Genomic DNA, 22084 nt, shown 5'->3' on the forward strand with positions numbered 1-22084 from the left:
TAGAAGCACGAAGTGCGTGAACTATCCGTATAATGATAACACAAAAACGTCTATTGTTTTTTCCAGCGTACTCGTGACTGATCCTGTCGAATTTCAAGCGTAAGGTTTTCCACAGAGGCTGCTACATATAATATGCATGTACACAACCTGACACTAGTTGGCTTTCTCAGCGGTGCAAAGTTGGCCTCTAGGATAAAGTGCTTTAAAACGGGGTCGCGCGACCACTGTCAATCGCCACTGTGAGCACACCTTTGTCGCATCGGTAAACGCCGAACGCGGCACGCTAACCCCGGTTAGATGGTCCGTAATCCGACAAAAGCCAGACGGCGCACGTACTAGCGCTGCGCGTGCAAAGAAAAAAAGAGTCCACATCTTTGGGAGCATTCTGTCATCTGCCGACGGTCCTCCACTTTATCGCGCTCCCTCTACACCCGTGTATCCTTTCTCTAACTTTTACTTAGCCCCTGGTTTTCAACCGAAACCTCCTCGCAGTGGTCTTTCTCACCCCTGAGAAGAAAGGAGAGGGAGACCTCCTCGCCGAAAACTATTGCCCCTCTCGCCTTCTCCCCACCCTCAACGGAGTTCTCACCGCTACGGCCGCTACCCCACGGTACTCGCTTTCCAAACTCACACGACTGCTTGCAGCCGTCGCGTGCGGTCGTGTGGGTGAGCGGGTGTACGAAGTTGCGGATAAGAGCTCGCCCGCGTGGTCGTCGTTGTTTCCGAGTCTCTCCATTTCGCCGCGCCCGTTGTCGCTGGGTCCCGATCGGATTAACCACCCAAGCTGGGTCCTACGGCGCCGCAACAACGTCTGCCCGCGAACCAGTCGCCGGCCATGGAAGACGTGGTCGACCTCATGTGCATGGAGGCGCCGCAACTTGGACAAACACCGAGAGCTTCGCACGATTCGGCCATCGTCGGTGACGCCGTCGTCATGGCGAGGTTGCTGGGACTTCAAGATCGCTACGCGGTCACGTGCGACTACTGCAGGCGCGTGCAGACGGAGGTTACGACGCCGATGAGGAAAACGCTGGCACTGTGGATGTCCGAGGTAATGTGTCACTTCGAAACTCTTTTTTCTTTTCTTCTTCGTTTATTAACCACACGGCCGCTCTGTGACACTTTGTCACTCCGGCATTGGCGGATTTCGGCCAATAGCAGTAAGCTTCATTCACGAACTTTCACCGTCGGGAGTGACGTGTTTTTGTATTGTATAACTTAGTCTGCGAAAAAAAGAAAACTACTTCCCGTCTGTCATGGCGAGCCCGTTAAAAAAAAAGTGAAACGGCGTATCTGTGCCGCTTCGTCGAAACGAATCGAAGTCGTGCAAATTTCTGTTATAACACCAAGTCGCTCTTAGTACAGTTGCAAATCAGCGTAGTGTGGTTTGCGTAAACCATCTAAAAAAGCAGATCGGCGTCTTTACGTGTACGCACAGCTTCGTGGTGGTATTTAACCGCTGGGCCTGCTCGCATGAGCTAATGGCGTGAGTTCAGTGTCGCAGGAGGCCGCCGCATTCTGCTAGCTCATTCCAATTTTATGCGAAGCATATTACGAGGGCTCAACCCAGCTCCTCAGGCGCGGCGGTGACCATGAAATCACGTGACACCGTGACGTCACGACAGAGGAGAAGTGGCTTTGGCTCAACTCTTGCAAGACGGGCTGGGTGGGAATCGAACCAGGGTCTCCGGAGTGTGGGACGGAGACGCTACCACTGAGCCACGAGTACAACGCTTCAAAGCGGTACAAAAGCGCCTCTAGTGAATGCGGTGTTGCCTTAGAAACGCGCTGTTTCTAAGGCGTGCGTCTCTTGCTCAGGCGCACATTTCGTTGCCGCGCCGAACGCTGCTTTGCTCGACGCTCACCGCGTCCAATGCGGGGCGCGTAGTCGCTGCCCTGTAGCCCATTGTCTTAGACCCCTTGGCGGGTCGACGGGAACGCTGTCGCGTTCCACTCTTGAAGGCGAAGAAGTAATGCATGAGTTGTTTCTTCGTCTAGCCGAACCAAATATAGCCAAGCAACAGCAGTTCACCAGGCTAAACAGTGGTTCAACAACTAAAATAAAGGCTAGTATGCTTCGCATCCTGGGCTTAACCTTACCTAAGCCACAGCCATTTTTTTTTAACTCTCGCGTTTTGAAAGCTTCGAGGGAGCGGTGAAATACGGCTATCGTCACATCGAACTATCCGATAATGAAGTGTGAATACTTATTACCGAGTTATGCGAGGTTGGCCGACAGTGGATTGTGTCCCAATTCCTTTTCGTATAGCTCGGCGCTGGGTTAGGAACGTGTTTGAAAAATGACGGTGACTGCTTCGTGACAATCGGTCGGTAACAGTTATGGCCTTGGGGTCAGTTTGATTCCAAAATCAAGGGCTGTATTTGAATTTGGGTCTTTGTTCTTGTTCTTTTAGCGATGCGTGGGATACCTCCGTATTCAATACCGATTTTCTTTCGCTTTTAGAAAGACGACGTTTTTCTTTTTAAAATTTATTAACTGTCTTATTGGCGAACTTCTAAAACGCGTCTTGCCGCCGATTTTTTTGTCATTTTTAATCAGGTATACATTTTGCAGTAACAGGAACTTGTATAACACTTCAAGTACCTGTTTTGTTTGTTTGCACGATTTTTTATTTCTATAGTAGACGCAGTTTTTGTCATGATCACCATCATGTTGGATGATGCCGCGTTTGACAGTTAGAAGACTGATGGTGACAATTTTTCTTCCGCCCCCCCCCCTTCTTATTGTTATCGATCGTGCATGTTGTCAAAAAAAAGGGGGGGGGGGTCCTCAATCGAATGGTAGCTTATCCTATTAGTTGCGAATATCAGGTAACCAGTTATATTACCTTCAAACCTGATTCTTTTCTTTCTTCTTGCATTTCTGGTTGCGTATATTGGATGGAAGACCTTTCTTTTTTCTTTTTAATATATGTCGTTCTGCGATACGTGGTGCCTGATAACGTCTCGGCGTTATTTCGAGCCGCCGGTTTGTCGGTATGGCTAACGTGTTCGAATAGTTAAGTGACGTCTTCACAGCGTCGTCCGTGCCGTGCAGATGTTGGCTCTGCAGCGGCCTTGAGCTTCTGTAGGTACCGCTATACTGTGGCTGAGGCGCTGTCGCTCAGTAGTTGGGCGTATACTATCCGTTGTTCTCTAATCTACAAGCGCGTTGTTATCGCATGAAGTTTGCGCAGATTTTTTTATTATTACTATTATTGTTTCCATTTAAGAGGTTGAGATGTAATGCATGAAGTGGCCGCTTGTTAGAGTTGAGTTATTGCACTTTGTCGTTTGATTTGGCCCAGTTGAGACGTTTTGCCGCGTGATGGACTCTGTGCTTGTTAATAAGTGAATGCTTACTGCGATTCTTACGGCCTCTAAAAGTATGACGCTTGCTTCGGTCAATTGTCTTGCTATCGCTATTAATGTTTCGCCTTCGGATAGAACTGCGGTATTGTTTTGTGCGTAGAGTTGGTTTTCGTTCAAGGAGAATGGAACTAAACGCTGTTTGTTAATGACTATACTGCTGCCGACGCTTCACGCCAGTAGCAAAGTAGAATACTGTGGGGCACTGCAATAATAGATGTGTGCGCACTCTGATTAAACTTCGGCCCTGGAAAGTATACTAATAAATAAACGAATAAAACAAAATAAACTTTCGCACTACAAGATGGCGCCACTAGCGCAGCTGCTCATGTCGACGTCCCTGGTATGCATTAAACTGCAATACGTGTACGGTCTGGTAAACGTAGTACAGGTTGCGTATTGTCGGGCTACTGGAGCTGCGTACTGCAGTAGCAGCGCTGGTCGCGACATCTTCCGACGCTTCGTCCAACTACAACTCGTTTGAAGCGTTCTTGCCCTGCGCGAGGGCTTCCGCGGAAGGCATATCTTAAAGTGACCTCGTTGTAACGATGTGGCCCTACCGAACCTTTGCGCCGGCAGCTGACTAGGGGCCGTATTTCTTGGACGGTAACTTTCGGAGATATCACTTTCAGCGCGCGCTGATTGGCTGGTTGAGCAAAGCCTGTTGTGCTGATTGGCTGTTTGAGCGAGAGCGCTGGAATCATCCAACGCATCGTGTGCCACGTCACGCGAAAGTGATAGTATCGCCAGAGGTGATCGTCCGAGAGTGTCTCCCGTTTCCAGTAGTAGGCAGGCAGTAACTCCGGACGGTGCGAGCCGACTTGTAAACAGGCTTCCGTCTCAGCTCCCCCCAAGTGTCACGTGTGCTTGCTTGTCCGAGCTTGCTTTGCCAGAGGCGGCTGTTGTCGGTGCCTAAGGATCTCTTCTCCTGGACCCATTCATTCCTCAGCCGTACATTCGCTATAATGTGCCATCATGCCGAAAGCTCGCTCTCCCGTTTCACATTACTGTGTTCTTCTAAACTCCTCACTTTAGACTTACGAGAGTCCCCCGAAACACCCGACGTTGTTCCCCCACCGTTGTTCGCTTCGTCTACGTTCCCGTCCTAAGTGTTCTTTAGCGATGTAGGACTGTTCTATAGCGTGTACTTGACCGTTGACACATGGTTCCTTTTTTTTCAACGCTCAGGTGTGCGAGGAACAGGGCTGCGAGGACTCGGTGTTCCCGACGGCCATGAACCTGCTGGACCGGTACCTGTCCCTGGTGTCGGTGCGCAAGTTGCACCTGCAGCTGCTGGGCTGCGTCTGCCTGCTGCTGGCCTCCAAGTTGCGTCAGACCCGCGCCCTGGCCGTCGACGCGCTCGTGTACTACACCGACTGCTCGGTCACCGCACAAGAGATACAGGTGATGCCTCCCCCCCCCCCCGCCTCTTCTTTGTTTTACGTGTATAGTGTTCCAACAGCATCAGCTGTTGACAGCTCAAACCCGCTCCGTCGCGTCTGCGAGATTTCTAGCATGAGATTTGTAACGAGATGTTATCGTGGTGCAGTACAGACAGTCGTTTGGTGTAAGTGGGCTCGGCTGTTCGAGGAGTGCCTTTCTTTTTTTTGGAAGTGCGCTCTAGGGCCACCTCAACGGTATTTCACCCTGCGTCGTATCGTGAAATCAGACACTACTTTCACTCCGCTCCCACAATAAAACTTCCAAATGTATTTTGATTGCTTTCCCGGTTTGATGTTTTACGATTCCACGAGAGGGAAGGGGAAGGGACCTGGCTAACGCTATGATAACGTCGAACGACCTCGGAACCCCGCCCCCCGGTGAGCAAAGAGTTACGGCGGGTGTAAAGCGGGGTCACGGGAGGCGGAGCTTACGGTAGCGGCCGCTTTTCAAATGTGACTTCAAAGGCAGGCGCATGGCCAGTCCGAAAGCCGAAGGCGGTGAATGCCTCGTTCTAATCCAGCGTTGTACGAGAGAAAACTACAACCGCCGCCACACTCAAAAACAGAAAAAGCAAAGCAACGCGGACACGAATAGAGGCCTGGGGAGAGGGAGCGTCGTAAGGGGAGCCTTCGTGACGCCTCTCAGCGGGGGTCAAAGGTCACTCTAAACAAGGGACACTGAAGAGGCATCGAGGGAAAAGCCAAGCGATGACCGGACCTCCGTTCAAGTTCAGAATGAACGAGTTCGACATCTGACACTTTCACTCCACTGCCGTTGTTAAAAAATAGGGTTGTCCCCGGAAGGTCGTCTCACCACTTTTTGTGCGTGTCTTGCGGAGCGACACTGGCCTTTGTGTCCTCACCTTCCACGTGCCGGCTGACGACCGACGGACAGCCGAACGCGTGACCGACGTGTGCTGAGGGCTTGCTTGTTGTCGTCAGAAGGGACCTTCCCCCCACGTCTGGACAGTTGTCTACTTTTCTCGCCTCTGTTTGACGTCGTCCGCCTCTGGCACCAATTCTCCCTCCTGCCCCATTATCTCCTGTCCACTTCTGCTTGTCGTCTGCTGGCTCAGCGCTGTCCGGCTGTTTCGTCTGCCCGCCCTCTGTACCATTTTCACTTTTTGTCTTCTTGCTGAACGTCTTGCGTCCGCGCTTGTTTTGAGTGCTACCCCTCTGTACGTTTATATCTTCGTTTGTTTTCTTCCTTTCTCCTGTTCTTCACAGCCACATTCTTTGCTCAGATGTTTACTTCGCGCTTGCTTCTCCCACTTTGGTTTATACGTCGGTGTACTTATATTTGGTTGGTGTTTCTGGTCGCTTGTGTTATACCTGTCGTCTCCGATTATGTTGATGATTCCCTCTGCTTCGCTTTCGTTGCACCGTCCTCTCTCGTTTTCCCCTCGCCGCTTCCCTGTATGGGCTGAGGTCAATGCCTTCCCGCCGATGCCGCTCGTCAAGGTGTAATCGCCGCGAAAAACAAACAAACAAAAAACCTCAAGTTCTACGGGTCGCTCTTGCTACCGAGTTAGACGGGAGGAAGTTCCTCCATCTTGGGTCAGCTGCGTGCAATTGCGCCATCTTTATGCCACACAGCGGCCATCATGGGGCTAGTTATCTCTTGGCCAATTGTTGTGCCACCTGACAAATGACCTTCTTTTCCGCCGTCTTATCTCACCTCACCGTTACGCAGTAGCCCAGATCGCTATCGAGCCCGACATCCGGCATTGTCGTGCGTATCCGTGCAACGGGACCACACGCTAACGGGACGGCAGGGTGATGTAACCTGCCGGTGTGGCTTCCACTGGCTCGGTGGGGTGCTGAGGGCCGATGATTATGCAAATCAGCTGTTGGGGCCAGGAGCTGCTGGAGGAACCGCTCATCTTCTGCTTAAACTTGTCGTGATTCTTTGCTGACAGCTTCGACTTTTTTCGCTTCTGGGCGCTCGCGTGCATTGCTTAAACCCATTCTGGTGATTCGTAATTACCTGGCACAAGCAACCTCCGCTTGCTCTTTCTTTACCACGGCCGGCCTGCTTAGTTCTTGTCAACACTTTGGACTGTGTCTGGAATGCGCAGACATCTGTTTGGAGTGGTCGGTGGCTGGAAAGCAGGAACCGCTCGTCTTCTGCTCCGCTCAGACCATCTCGTGGGTGAATGGGTTTGCTTGAAGCCATTGTTACTGTAAGACGACTTGAACTTCCCGCTCGAAGACAAAATTCAGACATGCTGTAACTTGGGAACTTTAATCGGTCCGCATACCGAAACACCGTTGATAGGTGGCGGCAGCATCTGCATTTGTAGCCACATCGTGTGGCAGTTCGTTCAACCACAAAGCGTGCATGTGTTGCATCGCTGGTCCCCTCGGAGCAGAAACAAGGAATCAATACATATTAATGACTGCATCGCTGTCGACGCCTTTACGACAGCGGCTGAGTTCTGTGAGCCCTGGTACTCGAAGCTGCGGTACTGGAGATTAAGGGCACAAGGGGGCGCCACTATAGCGCTCCTGCTCGCGGCCACGTCCCTTGTATTCTGTTAATAATAAGTTTTAGGTTGTGCGCATAGTTGTAAACGTACTTTTCACAGAATACCAGAAACCTGAACATAGAGACGTGCGCAGCAGCGCTGGTGTCGCCATCTCGTGACGCTAACGTCAACTATCTAGCACACAGCTGTAATTACAACAATCATATTCTACCGATGTCTTCGTGCAAAGGGTCTGGCGTCAACAAAATCCTTAGCGAACGGGGCATTTTGTTTTCCTTTTTGCGTTGCGTATGAGGAAAGCGTCAAAAGATGGCGCTACCGGCGCTACTACTGCGGCAGACGTATCCCTTGTTCCTTAAAGCCTCAACCACAAGCAACAAGTTCCCGACGAATTTTCGGCGTCGACCCTAGCAGGCGCCAGGCGGCCGGCATCACCAAGAACAATGCAACGTTTGTTCGTCACCGAAATCTGCCCGTGCCTGATCACAGCGCCGACGCCCGAAGCGGCTAGCGAATCATGAAAGCCGGCTGACGCCGAAAATCCATCTGAATCTTGTCCCTTGTGGTTGGACCTTAAACTGCAATATGTTTACCGACAGGCTAGAACTCTGTAGTGACACGTACATGCTACAACCTTCTTCCGAACCCTGCGGCTATCGTGGTACCGGCTACACAGCTCCCAGTCTGCGCACTGCTCAGCTATAGCACAAGGCCATCACCTACCACCAGCAAATGTCAAGATCGCTCGCTAAGCGCACAAAGCCTTCCGCAAACAACACGTTCGATTCCAGCTGTAGCCGATTGATGATCGGAGCCTTCAGTTTCCGATCGCGGGTGCAAAAAAACCAGACGGTGTTGAACAATTGGCAACTTTTTTTGTTGTGTGTGTGTGTGTGTCTAGGTCCAAATCCCGAATGTGTGTGTACGTGTTGGCCAGCAGATGCCAAGTGCGTGCGTTACGACATATCCGGTACAATACGCCATTGTGCTTCCGCCATGATGGAAGATCTGCCTTGCCATCACTCTCTTCGGCTGGAGTACACCGACTGTAACGCTGCTCCTCGTCCACGGAAGGGTTCACGGACGCCCAGCTTCCCTTCTTGGCTTTGACATCGACTGCGGCTAAGTCTCCGCCGTCACGTGACTTTGCCGCGCCTCTGGCGCTGTCTGCCTGGCGACGACAGCAGACGGCAATCTGTAGCATACCCTTCGATGGTTCCGTGTGTGCCTTCATCGTACCTGTCGAAGTGAGCGCAACACAGTCAGCCTGCGCGAGCTGCCATGCGTGACGAGATTTATCTACAGCTGAAGGAAACAAATGGAAACGATGAATCCAGACGTCTCAGAACACAGCTGTCCTCAACCTTGCAGACGTTGGACGGTGTCACTTTGCTTTTAATTTTGAGATCATCGCTGCAGCTTGCGGAGATTTCTTCTTTTTAAATTATTTCCTTGCATGTCAGCTGCTTTGTTGAGGACGGTTTCACACATGCAAAGGCCGAAGCTCTGTCTGTCTGTTCTTATATTTGGATGTAAAACCGTATACGCAAGGAAAAAAGAAAGGGCAACAAAAGTGACCATACAAGCGCGAATCCTTGGCAAACTGCACATCTCAGAAGATAGCTAATAGCCAATTTTTAACGTCTTTTTCTCACCGTATGGTTCCTTCATTTACTTACTACGGAATGTTCCTGCTCACTTTTTCTAAAACCCATCACTAAATATCTCAGTGAGGACTGAGCTGTGTGATTTGAGGGTCCTTATGCTAGGCGGACTCACGCGCGCTATTCACGTCCAGCATCACTGCGACATCTAGCGGGCGATGCGCCACTCGAGCCCAAGAATGCACATGCAACCGCTATTTGAGGTACGTCGATGCACGTTGTTTGATATACGTATACGTCATTTAGGGAGCACTGTTCGCCTCTTTTCTTTGAGCGGTATCACGCGATTGACTATATTGCTTTCTTCTTTCTCACGAGCTTGCGCGACAGCTGCCTCGGCGACTAAGGTGTTACAGATGGCGCCGGCTCGTCTTAGGTGGGATCAAAAGAGAACACCGCCCGAACACTGGCACACGCAAGTTTGTCTCGCTCTGACATTTCCCCGTCAGCCCTTGTCGGAAATGTTGTCGGAAGAAGCTTCGCTGGTCACACGCTTCGCTGATTGGTCCGTTACTCTCGAGCGCCCTGGTTCTTTCTGTCCCTTTCTTCTTTTCCGCGTTCTCGTGGGAAACTTTCGAGGCCTCCGCCGGGGAAGTCTCAAAACAATGTTTCGCCTTCGTTGTAAGCGCAAGCTGAATTGTGCTTTCCGCACGTTCAACTGTCAGTGCAAGGAAACGGAGCACTGTCCTGGTTTACGTATACTCTAGTCATTTCTATACGAAAGCGCCGCAGATGGAGGAGGATCTGTCACGATGAAGACTGTGAGAATCTGCCGAGGGCCGTCGTGACACCTGCGCGCCATGGGCATTGTTCTTGGGGAGTCACACGGTGACATGAGGTGGCCATGTGCCGAAGAAACGCGCCGTCTTGACACCCATTGCCCCATTTTGCCCCATTACGGAATTCGCAGGCATAGAATGCAGCCCCGCTTGTGCAAGATGAAAGTAATTATCACTGCAAGGGGGCTTCGTCCTCAAGTGGACATCTAGCATACAGAACCACGATGATGAAGATGGCGTCATTGGGAGCCCAACTCCCGCGGAGTTGAGGGGCCCACAGTTCGTTGCATCCACTGCCGATTCTTCACGCCAGCGCCACAGCATTTGCCACGTAATCCATTTGCCGATTTGCGAATAACGTGTCTTTTTTTTTTTCCAACGTGACCCTTTAAGAATGCAGTGCTTCCCTTTAGGGATGCCTTGGCCCGTATTCAGTTGTGTCGTGCATTAATGGCGAAGCATGAGCTCGGGCTCGTGCTGAAGCAAGAAAAACGACCTTTGCTGAAATATTAGCGACTATGACGTGAAATAAAAAGGGGACAGATTACGCAAAATGGTAAAGTTCCAAATGAGAGACAGAGAGAGAGAGAGAGAGAGAGAGAGAGCGAAAGTGGGTGGGGAAGCTTGCCTATTTATCACCTTGCATGCCGTGCCTCCATGCACTTGTCGTTCGGCAGGTTGCGGCGTCGCTTCGCTGCATGAGATGCACATCGTTTGTGTGACCCCACCGCCCTTCAGTTCTTTTATTTTCGAATTCTTTTTTATCTGTTTGCTGGTGTTACCTTTTTCTTCGTGGGTTGTGCCCCCCCTCCACACACCCTCTCTCTTCGTTGTATCGCCTCTTGCCTCCTCCGTGCCGTTGGCTCCTACAACCGCGTACCATCTGTTGCTGCTTCACCCTTGAAGTCGCCCGCTGCCTGCATGCCTCCAGCAGGTTGCCGTTTGTTGCCCTCGAATCCGCCCCCCCTCTCTCAAATCACGCGGACCACAGCGTGTGAGCAGAACACGGTGCTTACGTACGTGCGTGCGTGCGAGGCATCTATTGCACCATTCTTCCAGGGGAACTGACGGCGCTTTTGTTCAAGCTCTACTTTGCTGGGGGTGTATAGGGCAAGGGGGAGAATTTATGTCAATGCTTTGCCACCGCCGTCTTGGAGGAAAAGGTCTCGGGTGAACCGCACTGAATGGCTCCTCAAAGTTTGATCAATCGTACCTGTGTTCGTGCGTCTCTTGTGCATCACTTCTGCTTCTCGCCTGCCTGTCGTCTGTTTCTCTCCTGCTTGCTTTCTGCTTGTCTTCTGCTTCTTCACCTTTTCTGCCCATTGTGTCCTGCCCTTTAAACACGCATGCTTGCACACGCCGCGGATGGGAGCGTCGTGCCATCCAGGTCTCTTTAATACTCGTCTCTTTAATACCAGTCGATTACTTATTCGTCCACCTTTTAAGTTTTCGTGCATTTCTTTTTTTTTCTACTTTCACTTTTGGCCGCACCCAGCGTTGTCTCGGCAAACACCCTGGTTTCACCGACCGGCAACCTGTAGCATATATATAAAACGCCGGTCTCAAATCGAGCAAGGTGCGCTTTTGTGTCACCTGCAGTGGTGGAGCTACGAGACTTTTCGGGGCTTTGCCTTGTTCAGGCACAACGGTGCCAACACGTGATGTTTCTTTCGGCTCACCCCTTTCTTACGCCCGTTCTTACGTTTCTTTCGACAGGTGGCGGTGGTAAACGACGCGTGAAGTTAGGGTCACGACCGCGCTCGAGGACACCTGCTGTGACGTCTCGCGTTACTTGCTCGAGCTTGTAGTGATGGCGCTCTTGGGCACATGCCGCTTTCCTTTCGCCTTTTCGCGCTGTCGGCAATTATGAATCGGTACCAGCATGTCCAGTGAGCTATAATCTGTCCATGGGTCCTGGAGCTCTCAATGCGGATTTTGCGGCGAAAGAGATCGAGGTCGAAAACCCACCTCCTTTCCACGTGCACGTGACATCCTGTTGAGCACTCGATCTGCTCGCACCTTGCAGGTGCGGCAATCGCGGGACACAAATTACGGGGGAGGGTGGGGGGAGGGTGACAGGAACACGGCCGAAAGTCGCGTTCGTATAGGTGTCAACTTTTGGCACGTTGCCACAAAAAGAACAGCTCCTCTACTGAGTTTCTACCTGATAATTTCATTCAGTGGCTCAAGAGAGCTTTTATTCTTCTACTTTGGGACCGCAAGAAGCTTCAAGATTGCGTCGCCTACTTGAATTCTTTTTACGGATATGGTATAGGCTCATGGAACTTGTGTTGTCGCGAAGCAGACTCGATTCAACGAAGCTTTCAGTCCCAACTTTAGCGCATTGAGCACTGCACAAGCGGTCAGCGTAGGTGCAGGTTCTTTTGCCGAGCATATGAACGCTTCAAGAAAAGAGCCCCATAGCCTCCGAAGGAGGAAGTGGGTTTGTGTTCTGAGACACCCAGCTAGAGCCGCGGCCTGACTGATCGAACTTGTCGCCGGATTTCTTGCAGAGTAATTTACTGGGAGTCTCTCTCACAGTGCTTAATGAGGCACTAAACACCAACACTGAATCAGTTTATTGGTAACGTGTTCTTTCAAAACCTAAATTTAATCCGTTCGATTGAGGAAAGGTTGGTCAATACTGAAAAGAACAACTAGGGGCAACCCTACTTTATTCGAATTTCGTGCGGAAGTTTCAACGTGGAGACTTGAGTGTGACTTCACCGATTTCAAACTATAGTGTAGTGCTTGGGTTCTTTTGGTGGCGGGAAGACTTTTAAAAATTTCTTAGGTTGCGATCTTTGTTTATGTAGAAAACAATGCAGTTCTTTGTTACCGATAAAGAAAATTAACTATACCCTAGCTGACATCCCTGGTACTGTGACGTGATGGGAAGCTGGTGCGGAAACTTCACTATGGCGTTGATATTCGTCCCTTTTTTTCTTCCTTCCTTTCTTTCTTTCTTTCTTTCTTAAATTACTTTCTAGCTTATGGCGCCATGGTGAGTGGGACCGCCACGCTGGTGAAGAAACGCAATTAATAATTGCAGCTTGACTTGATATTTACCTTCAGTGGCCCCTTAATGACGTAGAAAATAATCTGTGCTGAAAATATCCCGTTGACGGTGTCCCTTTAAAGGTTTGCAAAATACCCTGTTAACAGTGATGCCGTGTTCTTTCGGTCGCAGGCCTGGGAACTGCAGGTGCTGAACCGGCTCAATTGGGACGTCGCCTCGGTAGTGGCCAACGATTTCGTAGACCACCTGGTTGCCATGCTGGGACTCGCCGACCGCGGCGACACCGTGCGGAGGCACGCCAACACCTTCATCTCCCTCTGCGCAACCGGTGAGTGATCAAGTGACATGTGCAATATACTATACTCCAGCTCTTGTCTCTGACCCTTGGTATGTGCGGCTTGCTGTGGACGTCATTGTGGTTACCATTTCATTGTGTTAGGAGAACCGTGAACGCTGGGTCTTTCTCGAGTCCCTCATCTTCTATATAAGAAGGGAATGATACCGCATACGAGGCCTAACTCTTTCGGGTGTAAGAAACTTGTGCACCCTTCAGGCCCGCTGCGCGCTGACGCGCGTCCTGCAAGACCTTTAATAAAGTTTATCCAGTCCTTCATGTGTACATTTCCTTCACTCGCTTGAGTTAACCTTCACGTGGTGGCGCTGTAGAAGGGAATTCGAGTTGTGGTTGCTCTTGAAGAGAATCTGTATGTGATGGAATCTTTTAAGCTTCATTTTGCCCGAGACCATCTTTTTTCGGCTGGCCTTGCATCGCTCATGCATCATTCGAGTCACCAACGTGCCAGTGGTGTCGTTTTTCTTTCCTTTTTTTTTCTGCTGGTGTCAAAAGAGATCGCCTGCTACACCAACAATCTCAGCTTTCCTCCCTCACCTCCCCTTCCCCACTCTCGGTTTTCAATTCGGGATTATTAATCTTGCCCCTTCCTGCGCCGGCCTTCGTTGTTTTCATCTGCCTGCCACGGGCTTGCCAGGACGACGCATGCGCAGTGTGACCTGACAGCCTTGGTGCGTGTGTATGCACGCGTGTACTATGTGCACACCAGAAGCGGCCCCGCTGTAGCTGGCATGTAGTAAGAGGGGGTGGGGGGACAATGGCCTGACGTGCCGGACTGACGGAACACCTGGATGCATCGGAAGTTCTTACGGTCTACTCTCCCTTCCTCTCGCTCTCCCGTAATGCCTCTCTCTCTCTCCCCTTTCAACAATGTGTGGCAGCCGGCACGCGCTCAGCGCGTGCGGCAACCTTTTGTTGCATAGAACGTCGCCCCCTGTGTTCCTTCGAACAAGTATACTTTATATTACGACTTTGCTAGCTTGGGTGGGTGGGTAGACCGCTTTTGCCGGCACGGTGCCCGACGAACTCTCCGTTTACCTCTTCAGCTACGATCGACAACGTCGTCTGCTGCCAAACGCGTTGGGCTGTTGCGTCGCCTGCGCATGGTCGTCTGCAAGTTGTCTGCAACTTGGTCGCATGAAATACTGCTGAAATACTGCTGCAGGTCGTGTGCTGCCCTGCTCACCATGCGTCTGCAACTTCATTTGCAAATCGTCTGCATTGAACGCCCTTCTCCTTCTGTAGGGGTATCGCGCAGATGTGGAACCATTAAGCGAAGCTTAAGCGGAGTTTCTACGACGAAATAAAAGAAGACATCCTCGCCGCCCGTGGGGTGGCGCTCTACGCCTATAGCATAAGCGCTGGTAGAGTCCCCTACCGCATGCACCCCGTGCACCCAGCTGCTTCCGGTCCCTTTTAGACTTCGTTCATTCGTTCTGCTCTCTTGCATCCCAGTTCCCTAGCTCTTTCGGGAGGCACGCTTATTGATTTTTGGGCAGAGGTTATCCGCGAGCTGACGCTTTCCTGTCTCTTTACGGAAGGGAATAAATGAACGACGTAGATTGCACGTGCCAGGCTGTTTTCTTCCTTCCTTATAGACTTGCACATAGGAAGTAGGCTTTTGCTTGTATTATCCTATATAAGCTCTCCTCGTAGTTAACGGGAGGGTGTAGAGAAGCCGTCTGTCAAATCGAAGGCTTGCGGTGTGCGAGGCCTTGATTGCACGCTCGCGGGAGGGGTCCCCGCGCCCTAGCTACCCTACGCGGACTACTGTGGATAGACCCTCACCCGCTCCCCCAGAAAAATTGCCGTGTCACGCACCCAGAACACACTTGTTAACTCCCCCTCGGCGTGATCCCGTTTTTTTCTCTTGCTTTTGTAGCATTTTAGCTGTACTCGGTCGGTTTGTCTCTTGCAGAAGATTTTGCTGCTTCATTTATGCTGTCCTGACTTGGAAGAGTCCTTTCTTTATTTTCTCTCTCTTTAGTTGCGTCCCTTTTCCACCTTTGTTTCTTCCTTTACCGTCTGTTTCGGTTCTCCGTTATTTGGCGTGGCCTGGCTTTTGTCTTTTGCAGTTGTACTTCTGTTCTTGTTATCCGGTCGTTTTGCAGCCGGAGTTCGGAACTCTTATTTTTTTTTAGTGCTTTATTGCTTTCCTTCTGTGGTTGGTTCTTTCCTTTCTTCATTTTCCAAGCCAGCTCCCCGCTTGTCGGCTTGGCTTGTCTGCGTTCCGGAACGCACTCCAGCTCCCGATCCCTCCTCCCGTTCCCTCAGTGCCGGCATCCAGGTGTGAAGCACGCGCAGCGCCGCATAGCGGTGCGTGCCACTAATCGATTGCTTCCGTACGACTCCCCTACCCCGGCCGTATGTAGACGCGTGGCCCATATCTATATCTATCCATCGCGCTTATGAGATTGCAGGCTGTACTGCCACGTGTTCCGCACGCGCACTTCACCGGCCGGCTGTCGACTTTGTTTACAGCTGCTGCCTGCCTCCCTGGAAATGTGTTACTCTTTATTCTTTTTTTTGCTCTGTTGCTTCGGTATGGTGTGGTCACTGACGCGTTGCGTACGCACTTAGACTGGCTTTCAAACTTCCGACTACTGTGAGTTGCTAGTGGTGGTGCCAAGTCTCGCGTGTTTGTAAGCGCGAGATTATGTTTTCTTTTTTTGTGTGTGTGCGTGCGTGTGTGCTTCTCACACTGTGGCCGTATCCACTTGTACTAACGGCCAGATGGTAGCGCGTGATTCGCCATTCAGATTCGGGGCTCGCGGCGCGTAATGGTCGGCTTGTTCTGTGTTTTCTATTTGTAATTTTTCGCTGTAGTCCTGCGATTTGGCTCTTATTTTTTTTTTTCCATGACACCCCGAATGCGCAGACTCAGAACTTTTCCGAAATTTTGCCATACGCACTGCGTGACGTTCGTTCCCGCCTTACAGTGGTATTGTTTTCTTTTAAGCGTTCGGTTTACAATTCCCGGGTGAAATATAACGCTTCCACGCTATAGTGCATGTGCCCTCTTATGTATATGGGAAACGCGGAGGTTATAGGTTAAAGTGAACCGACAACGAAAGTCAAATTTCTTTTTCTTTGTAAGTTCACTTTCGCAAATGCTACCATAAGAAGCTTCAGGGACGTTTGAAAGCAAAAGTAAAAAAAATCAGTGAAAAGTTTAATGTTAAATTGGTAAACTTATCATTCGCGCTCTTGCTGGAACGGTTGAATGCTGGCGAAGACACTGACGCCGAACTTCCCGTGGCATAAGCCGAATTTTAAACGAATCCGCAGTGTAATCAGGAAGACGTGGTGCGACGCTGTAGTGCTACCAGAAAAACGTGTCATTCGGAGACAGCGCCGCAGTTGCGTAGAGGTATTACGTTTTCACGTCCGCCACCCGATGCCTGCGCCTTTCTTTAAATCGACGATGAAATGCCCCCGTTATAGGCGGTGGCACACCCTGGCGGGAACAAGTCCCGTGCGTCAGATGCTTATCAGCATTCGGACTTCCTTATCTCAACATGCTTGCGTCCGCGTCGAGCGTTTGGATGGAGCCCCTCTCCCATACACCCCGTTCTAAACCTTTGCTCGCTATTTACACAGCAGGCAGACCGCTGTGCAGACCCCGGGTGTCCGTAAACAAGCGCACCAGGGGGCGCTGCAGAGAGCAGACGGACGGTTCGGGGAGGGTACGAGGATTGACAGCCTGATAGGAGGGGTGTTGGGGCAGGACCGCTGGTTTTAGGCAGCGTAGTACCAAGAAGCAGATCTGTGCAGTCACCCCAACCACGTTGCAACGCGCTACTTGCGCAGCTAGCGCCACCTATCGGTGGCCACCGGAGACACTTCTTCACCCCCGCCTCCTTGAACACTTTAGGCGCGTCCTGTCGGCTACTCTTGACGGAAGTCGGGTCTGTCCTCGAAGAATGGGGCACAACGAGAAGCTTGCGTTGCCCTGCGTTCAGCCTGCTGGAGTGCGTGCTTGCTTGCTCATGCCGTCCCATTCGTGGCGTCGTACCCAGGACGGTAAGAGTTGACGAGGGCACACTTAGGACCAACTCTAAATCAATTTAGAAGCGGTAGTGTAATCCTTCGAAACACTCTTTTAATTCCTTTTGCGAAAAAGCTTTGGTTCCTTACTGGAGAAAAGGAAGGCCGGACTATCCGTTGTTTCTTGTTTGTAATTTCACGCTAGTACGTCAGGGTTAACTAGACGTACCGCGCGTTAACACAAAACGGGCAGGAACACACACGCATATTGCCAAAGGTTCCGGTTCGTTTCTAGTTACTGCGCTATAGGTATAATTGATCGTAACATCACACTTAATTAGCGGAAATGCAAACTTTAAACTTTCGTGACGTCACTAATTTCTGTGTATTTTTCTCGTAAATTTAGCCGTTTTGGTTCAAGAAACGGGTGTACTTGGAACTTACTGTATTTGGTTCCTTTAGAATGTCACGTATTGTATTTCTTTACCGATTAACGAACTTACCTACGTAGCCTAGTAGCCGCTCTTAAAATCCATGACGTCATGTCCAGCTGGTGCGAAAACTTCCCGGAGGCGACGCCACCGGTAACGTTGTTCCTGCGTGTTTTTTAAGGCTTAGCCGCCTCTCAACGCAGGAATGACCGCTTTGCTATTGCAGAAACGTAATTTACTAGCAGAGGTTAACCTAGTATTCCGCTTTCGTGTCCCTTGACTGGCCGGTCCAAACTTCGGCCTCCGAAAGGCCGAGCTGTAGCTTTTGTCGTAAGTATGTATCAAGTTTCGTGGAAAATAGACGCGCACTTAAAAAAAAAAAGCAAACGGATGAAGGGACACACAAACAAACAAAAAAATAAATTGCAATAGCCACATCGGCTTCCCGGAGCTTCGCGGGCGTGTCGTGACAACAGGCGCGTGACAACAGGCGCGTGCCACTCGCGGCACGTGGCGTCACGCATGACGTCATTTAATCCAGCCGGCCCAGTCGTTGTCTGGACGCAGCAGGCTGTCCGCTCAGAGGGGCAGACGGCTGTTTGCTTCTGCGCCCCATCGCCTCCCTCCTCATCCCTCTAGAACTTGTCCGCTTCTTCGCGCGTACCGCTGTCCTTGCTTGGCTTTTTGATGGCTTTTTGCGCAGAAGTTGAGCCACGCGGTTGTGCGTGCGCGCTTGACTGACGGCATCTGCTGCTTTTGTCGTCTGTTATTGAGATGGGGAAACAGCGCGAAGGGGAGCGAGGGGGGTGTCAAGCGGTTGTGTTACTTTGATTGCTGTATATAGAGTTATGAGCGTTGTGATAGAGCGGGGCATGATGCATCCTGGGAAGGGAGGCAATGCTAGGATGGGGTGCTGATGTGGCAGAAATGTTTGTGTAAGCGATGGACGCGAGGTAAACTTAAACGTGCGCATATTGGTGCGACTTCCTGAAGCATACCGAAAAGGTGACAGCAATGGGTATGAAAAAAAAGAAGAAAATATTAGGGGATATACGGAAGGGGGCAATTTCTTGTCTTTCTACTTATTTTTTGTTGCATTCGATAGACTGGCTCATAAGGTGCAACTAAATATCCGGCGTGGTTTGTGCAAGTCCCGCGCCTGTCTCAAACAGGTGGTGTTAAAGTGTGTGCATTTTCAACTGCTTAGCTTGACCCTTGTAGCCGGTTGTGGTGCGATATATGCAGGTATACCTCGCGTCTTGCGTACAGTGATAGACATCAAGAGTACGTCAGCCAGCTTTCGTGCCGCTATTTTGAACGTGTTTTCTGGTGCCTGGTCAGTGGTTACGGGTTCAACGCTTTTCTGGGACGTATGTGTGCAGCCGCAAGTAGTTCGGTCGCATAAGCGCAAGGCCTTGATTCTTTCGGTACAAGTGCACCCCTTTTTTTTAAAATAAAGAAGGAAAACGTATGTGCGAATCGTAACCCCTCTAACTTATCATGATACCTGAGGCCATAGGTCTTACAGGACTTCGTTAGGCATTGCCGCGACTGCGATTGACTTTTTAACTGTTTGCTTCTCCTGTGCCATAACTGGCGAGCGCTTCTACCCTGGACACACCTTCCTCCATTCTCCGTTTGTTCGGTTTTTGTTTTTTTTTTTTGCTCGTGCGCTGGCCATAACTGGCCAGTGCCCGGTAATAATGGCGGTGGACGATCAACGTGCCGGCAAATCTTCAGCGTGACTTGCTGCAGCAGATGGATTCGGTGTCTACAAACCCCACCTCAGCAGTTCCCTATAGCGTTGCAGAGCATATAGGCAGCCTCGACCAATGAGGAACACGAGCGCCTCCTCGAGATGTATTCATGCGCGCGTTGTCGTCGGCTTGTCGTATGCGCGTCATTTATTACGTATAACCAACAGGCGTGCTCAGGTGCATCGATAAGAGAGGCAATCATAACTTTACGAAGCTGTATGCCAGCGGCACTGTGGCTACCTCTTTCGGTCTGCACTTTATGGACGTAACGTTACGGCAATGGCGTTCAGAAAAATGGAACTAAGTTGCGGCGCGGCGCAATGCGCCAGGGCAGCCTCGTTACGCTTGGTTAGATTTCGTGGCGCTGAACGACGTTGCTTTAACGTTGTTTTAACGTTGCTGTAACGTTGCTGAGATGGATGATAGGCGCACGCGAACTCAAAGGGAGCAAAAAGAAAGGGACTCCCTCCGGACACCGGGTTTCTTTAGAAAGATATACGCCTTAGCGAAGACTATGGAGCACCAGATGGCGCGTCGTACGCGCCAGATTCGTCTGTTGCGTGCAATTTTTTGTTCTGCCTGCAGCTTGCGTGCTTTTCGTGTGTGCGCGGTGGGCCGTCATTCGACGCGATTAAGAAAAGAGACGCAATCTTGCGTCCTCCCCTCCTTTTTTCTTTCGCTCGTCTAAAATCATTTGTTCTCGTGGGTGCCTGTACTCGTATAATACATGCAGGTCGTGCCTTTCTTACCAGCGTCATTGCCCGCGCCATTCATTTCGTTGCTCGTTTAGCGCTCTGTGTGAGCTTGAGAGGCCAAGTGCGTTTTTGTGAAAGACGTGCGTATTATATATATATATATATATATACGCACACACGGTTTGGAGGACTATGAAAGCGACGTGCGCGCGTATTCCGTCACGACCGTCGTAACGCGTTCGCAGCTTGCATTGTGTTTCTCCTTAGCAATTGCCGCAGTTGAGTATATATATCCTCACGTGCGGCATATTGTGTGATACCGCTCGCCGTTCTCTCGCACATAAATAATAATAATATTTGGGGTTTTACGTGCCAAAACCACTTTCTGATTATGAAGCACGCCGTAGTGGGGGACTCCGGAAATTTCGACCACCTGGGGTTCTTTAACGTGCACCTAAATCTAAGCACACGGGTGTTTTCGCATTTCGCCCCCATCGAAATGCGGCCGCCGTGGCCGGGATTCGATCCCTCGACCTCGTGTTCAGCAGCCCAACACCATAGCCACTGAGCAACCACGGCGGGTGTTCTCTCGCACATTCGGTACGCTTCGAGTTGCGAGTAGAATTTTCGCCAAGCCGTATCTTTCCACGTATCCTCTCCGAAAGCGTGCTCTTCGTCGGTTGCGTAAGTTATATACTAGCAGCTCGACGGCCTTGTCAATATTTGGAAAGTTTCACTACTTGTGATGGTATATCCATTACTGATCGTTGATCTACGCCGGCGTGGCGCTGCCTGCGCCTGTGCACGAGTTTGATACGCCTCCCCTTTATCTCCCTCTCTCTCGCTCTCTTATCGTTCTATTCCACTTTTCCCTCCCCGCGGGGTAGGGTAGCCAACCAAACTGTGTCCTGGTTACCGTCCCTTTCTTCTCTCTTTGCTGTCTATCTGACCTTATAACAATGTCCAGGGAATCTGAAAAACTTTCTGGCTGTTACACCTACAAGCGTTCGCGTGATTACGACCACGTCTTCCTGCCCCGTAGAGTTCTAATGCAGCCGCTAGAGACGCGGTTGTTCTGCATGAAAAAAAAAAGATGTATAAAGTTTTACTTTAGGCTTAAAGCGCGTTTTATGAATACGGGAAACAGTGCTGTGAAAATCCAAAGAAAATCTCCTCCTCGAACGCAAAGCCAACCATTGAGGTGAACGAAGCATTCTCATGAGCCAGCAACGCACCGCTATTCTATCAGGCTCTCGTGCCTATAGGGCTATCGCGCCTAGTCAATGCCCAATGAAGGGCTCAGTGGTTTCCCCGTATTACGAAACGTCGAAAATACAAATCTAGATTGTGTTTATGCTACCCTAGCTGAAAGCTTTCCCAAATCATCCAACTATAGAGTGCGCCGTATGCACCCAACAAATGGTCTGGCCGTTGGTGCATAGACGCCTTTGTTTGGCTGCAAAATTCACAACGGCTGTCACAACGGCGGTAACGTTACTGTGAAGACGGTGTGCGCGCCATCTGTGTCGGGCTTAGAGAGCAATGTGCTTCGTCTGCTCGTGTCAAGGCCAGAAGGTAACAGGTTCATCACGCCTTCTGCTCGTGCTCTCTCGCATCTGCTCTTGTAAGAGCGCTGTTCCTTATTTAACAAAGTTGCGGCGTCGTTGCGAGTTGCGCCAGATAAGTGGGGGTTGGAGTGGGGAGGGAGGTGTTGTTGTTGGGAGGTACTTGAGAGGGCGGTGACAAATTGTCTGCTCAACGTCGTCTGCACTGAGCGAAGCAGACGACGTGCGGATGCGGGTGGCATCAGTTTCGTACCAGCAGGTGCACTGTCGAACTGTGGATCGGCATTTTTAGCTTTAGGGTTTTATTCGCAGATGAGACAAATCAGAACCTGTCTACGCCGAGTTTTGTGGTGTCCGTCGAGTTGCAGCTGCGTTTTTAATTAGGTTGAAATGATTATTTTAAGAGGGAGCGTTAATTTGCTTGGGGCCAATACCCAGTTGCTCAATTCAAATATAGACGAATCGCAGAAATGCTTTTATTGCACGACTGCTGGAACAATACAGTTTGGAGAGCATGGGGAGGGTTCGCAGAAAC

General features: G+C 50.6%; 1 protein-coding gene across 1 annotated transcript in view; it reads left to right on the forward strand.

Annotated features, from left to right (window-relative positions):
• Window positions 1-658: 658 nt before the first annotated feature.
• The window catches only part of LOC135907344 (G1/S-specific cyclin-D2-like), a 35850-nt gene continuing 14424 nt past the window's right edge, over window positions 659-22084 (forward strand). The window contains exons 1-3 of the mRNA XM_065439030.1: window positions 659-1051; window positions 4558-4773; window positions 12934-13090. Coding sequence (XP_065295102.1) covers window positions 836-1051; window positions 4558-4773; window positions 12934-13090 — 589 coding nt within the window. The 5' untranslated portion in view covers window positions 659-835. The remainder of the gene's footprint in view (window positions 1052-4557; window positions 4774-12933; window positions 13091-22084) is intronic.

This window comes from Dermacentor albipictus, chromosome 10, assembly GCF_038994185.2.
Source record: "Dermacentor albipictus isolate Rhodes 1998 colony chromosome 10, USDA_Dalb.pri_finalv2, whole genome shotgun sequence".
Taxonomy (NCBI): Eukaryota; Metazoa; Arthropoda; class Arachnida; order Ixodida; family Ixodidae; genus Dermacentor; species Dermacentor albipictus.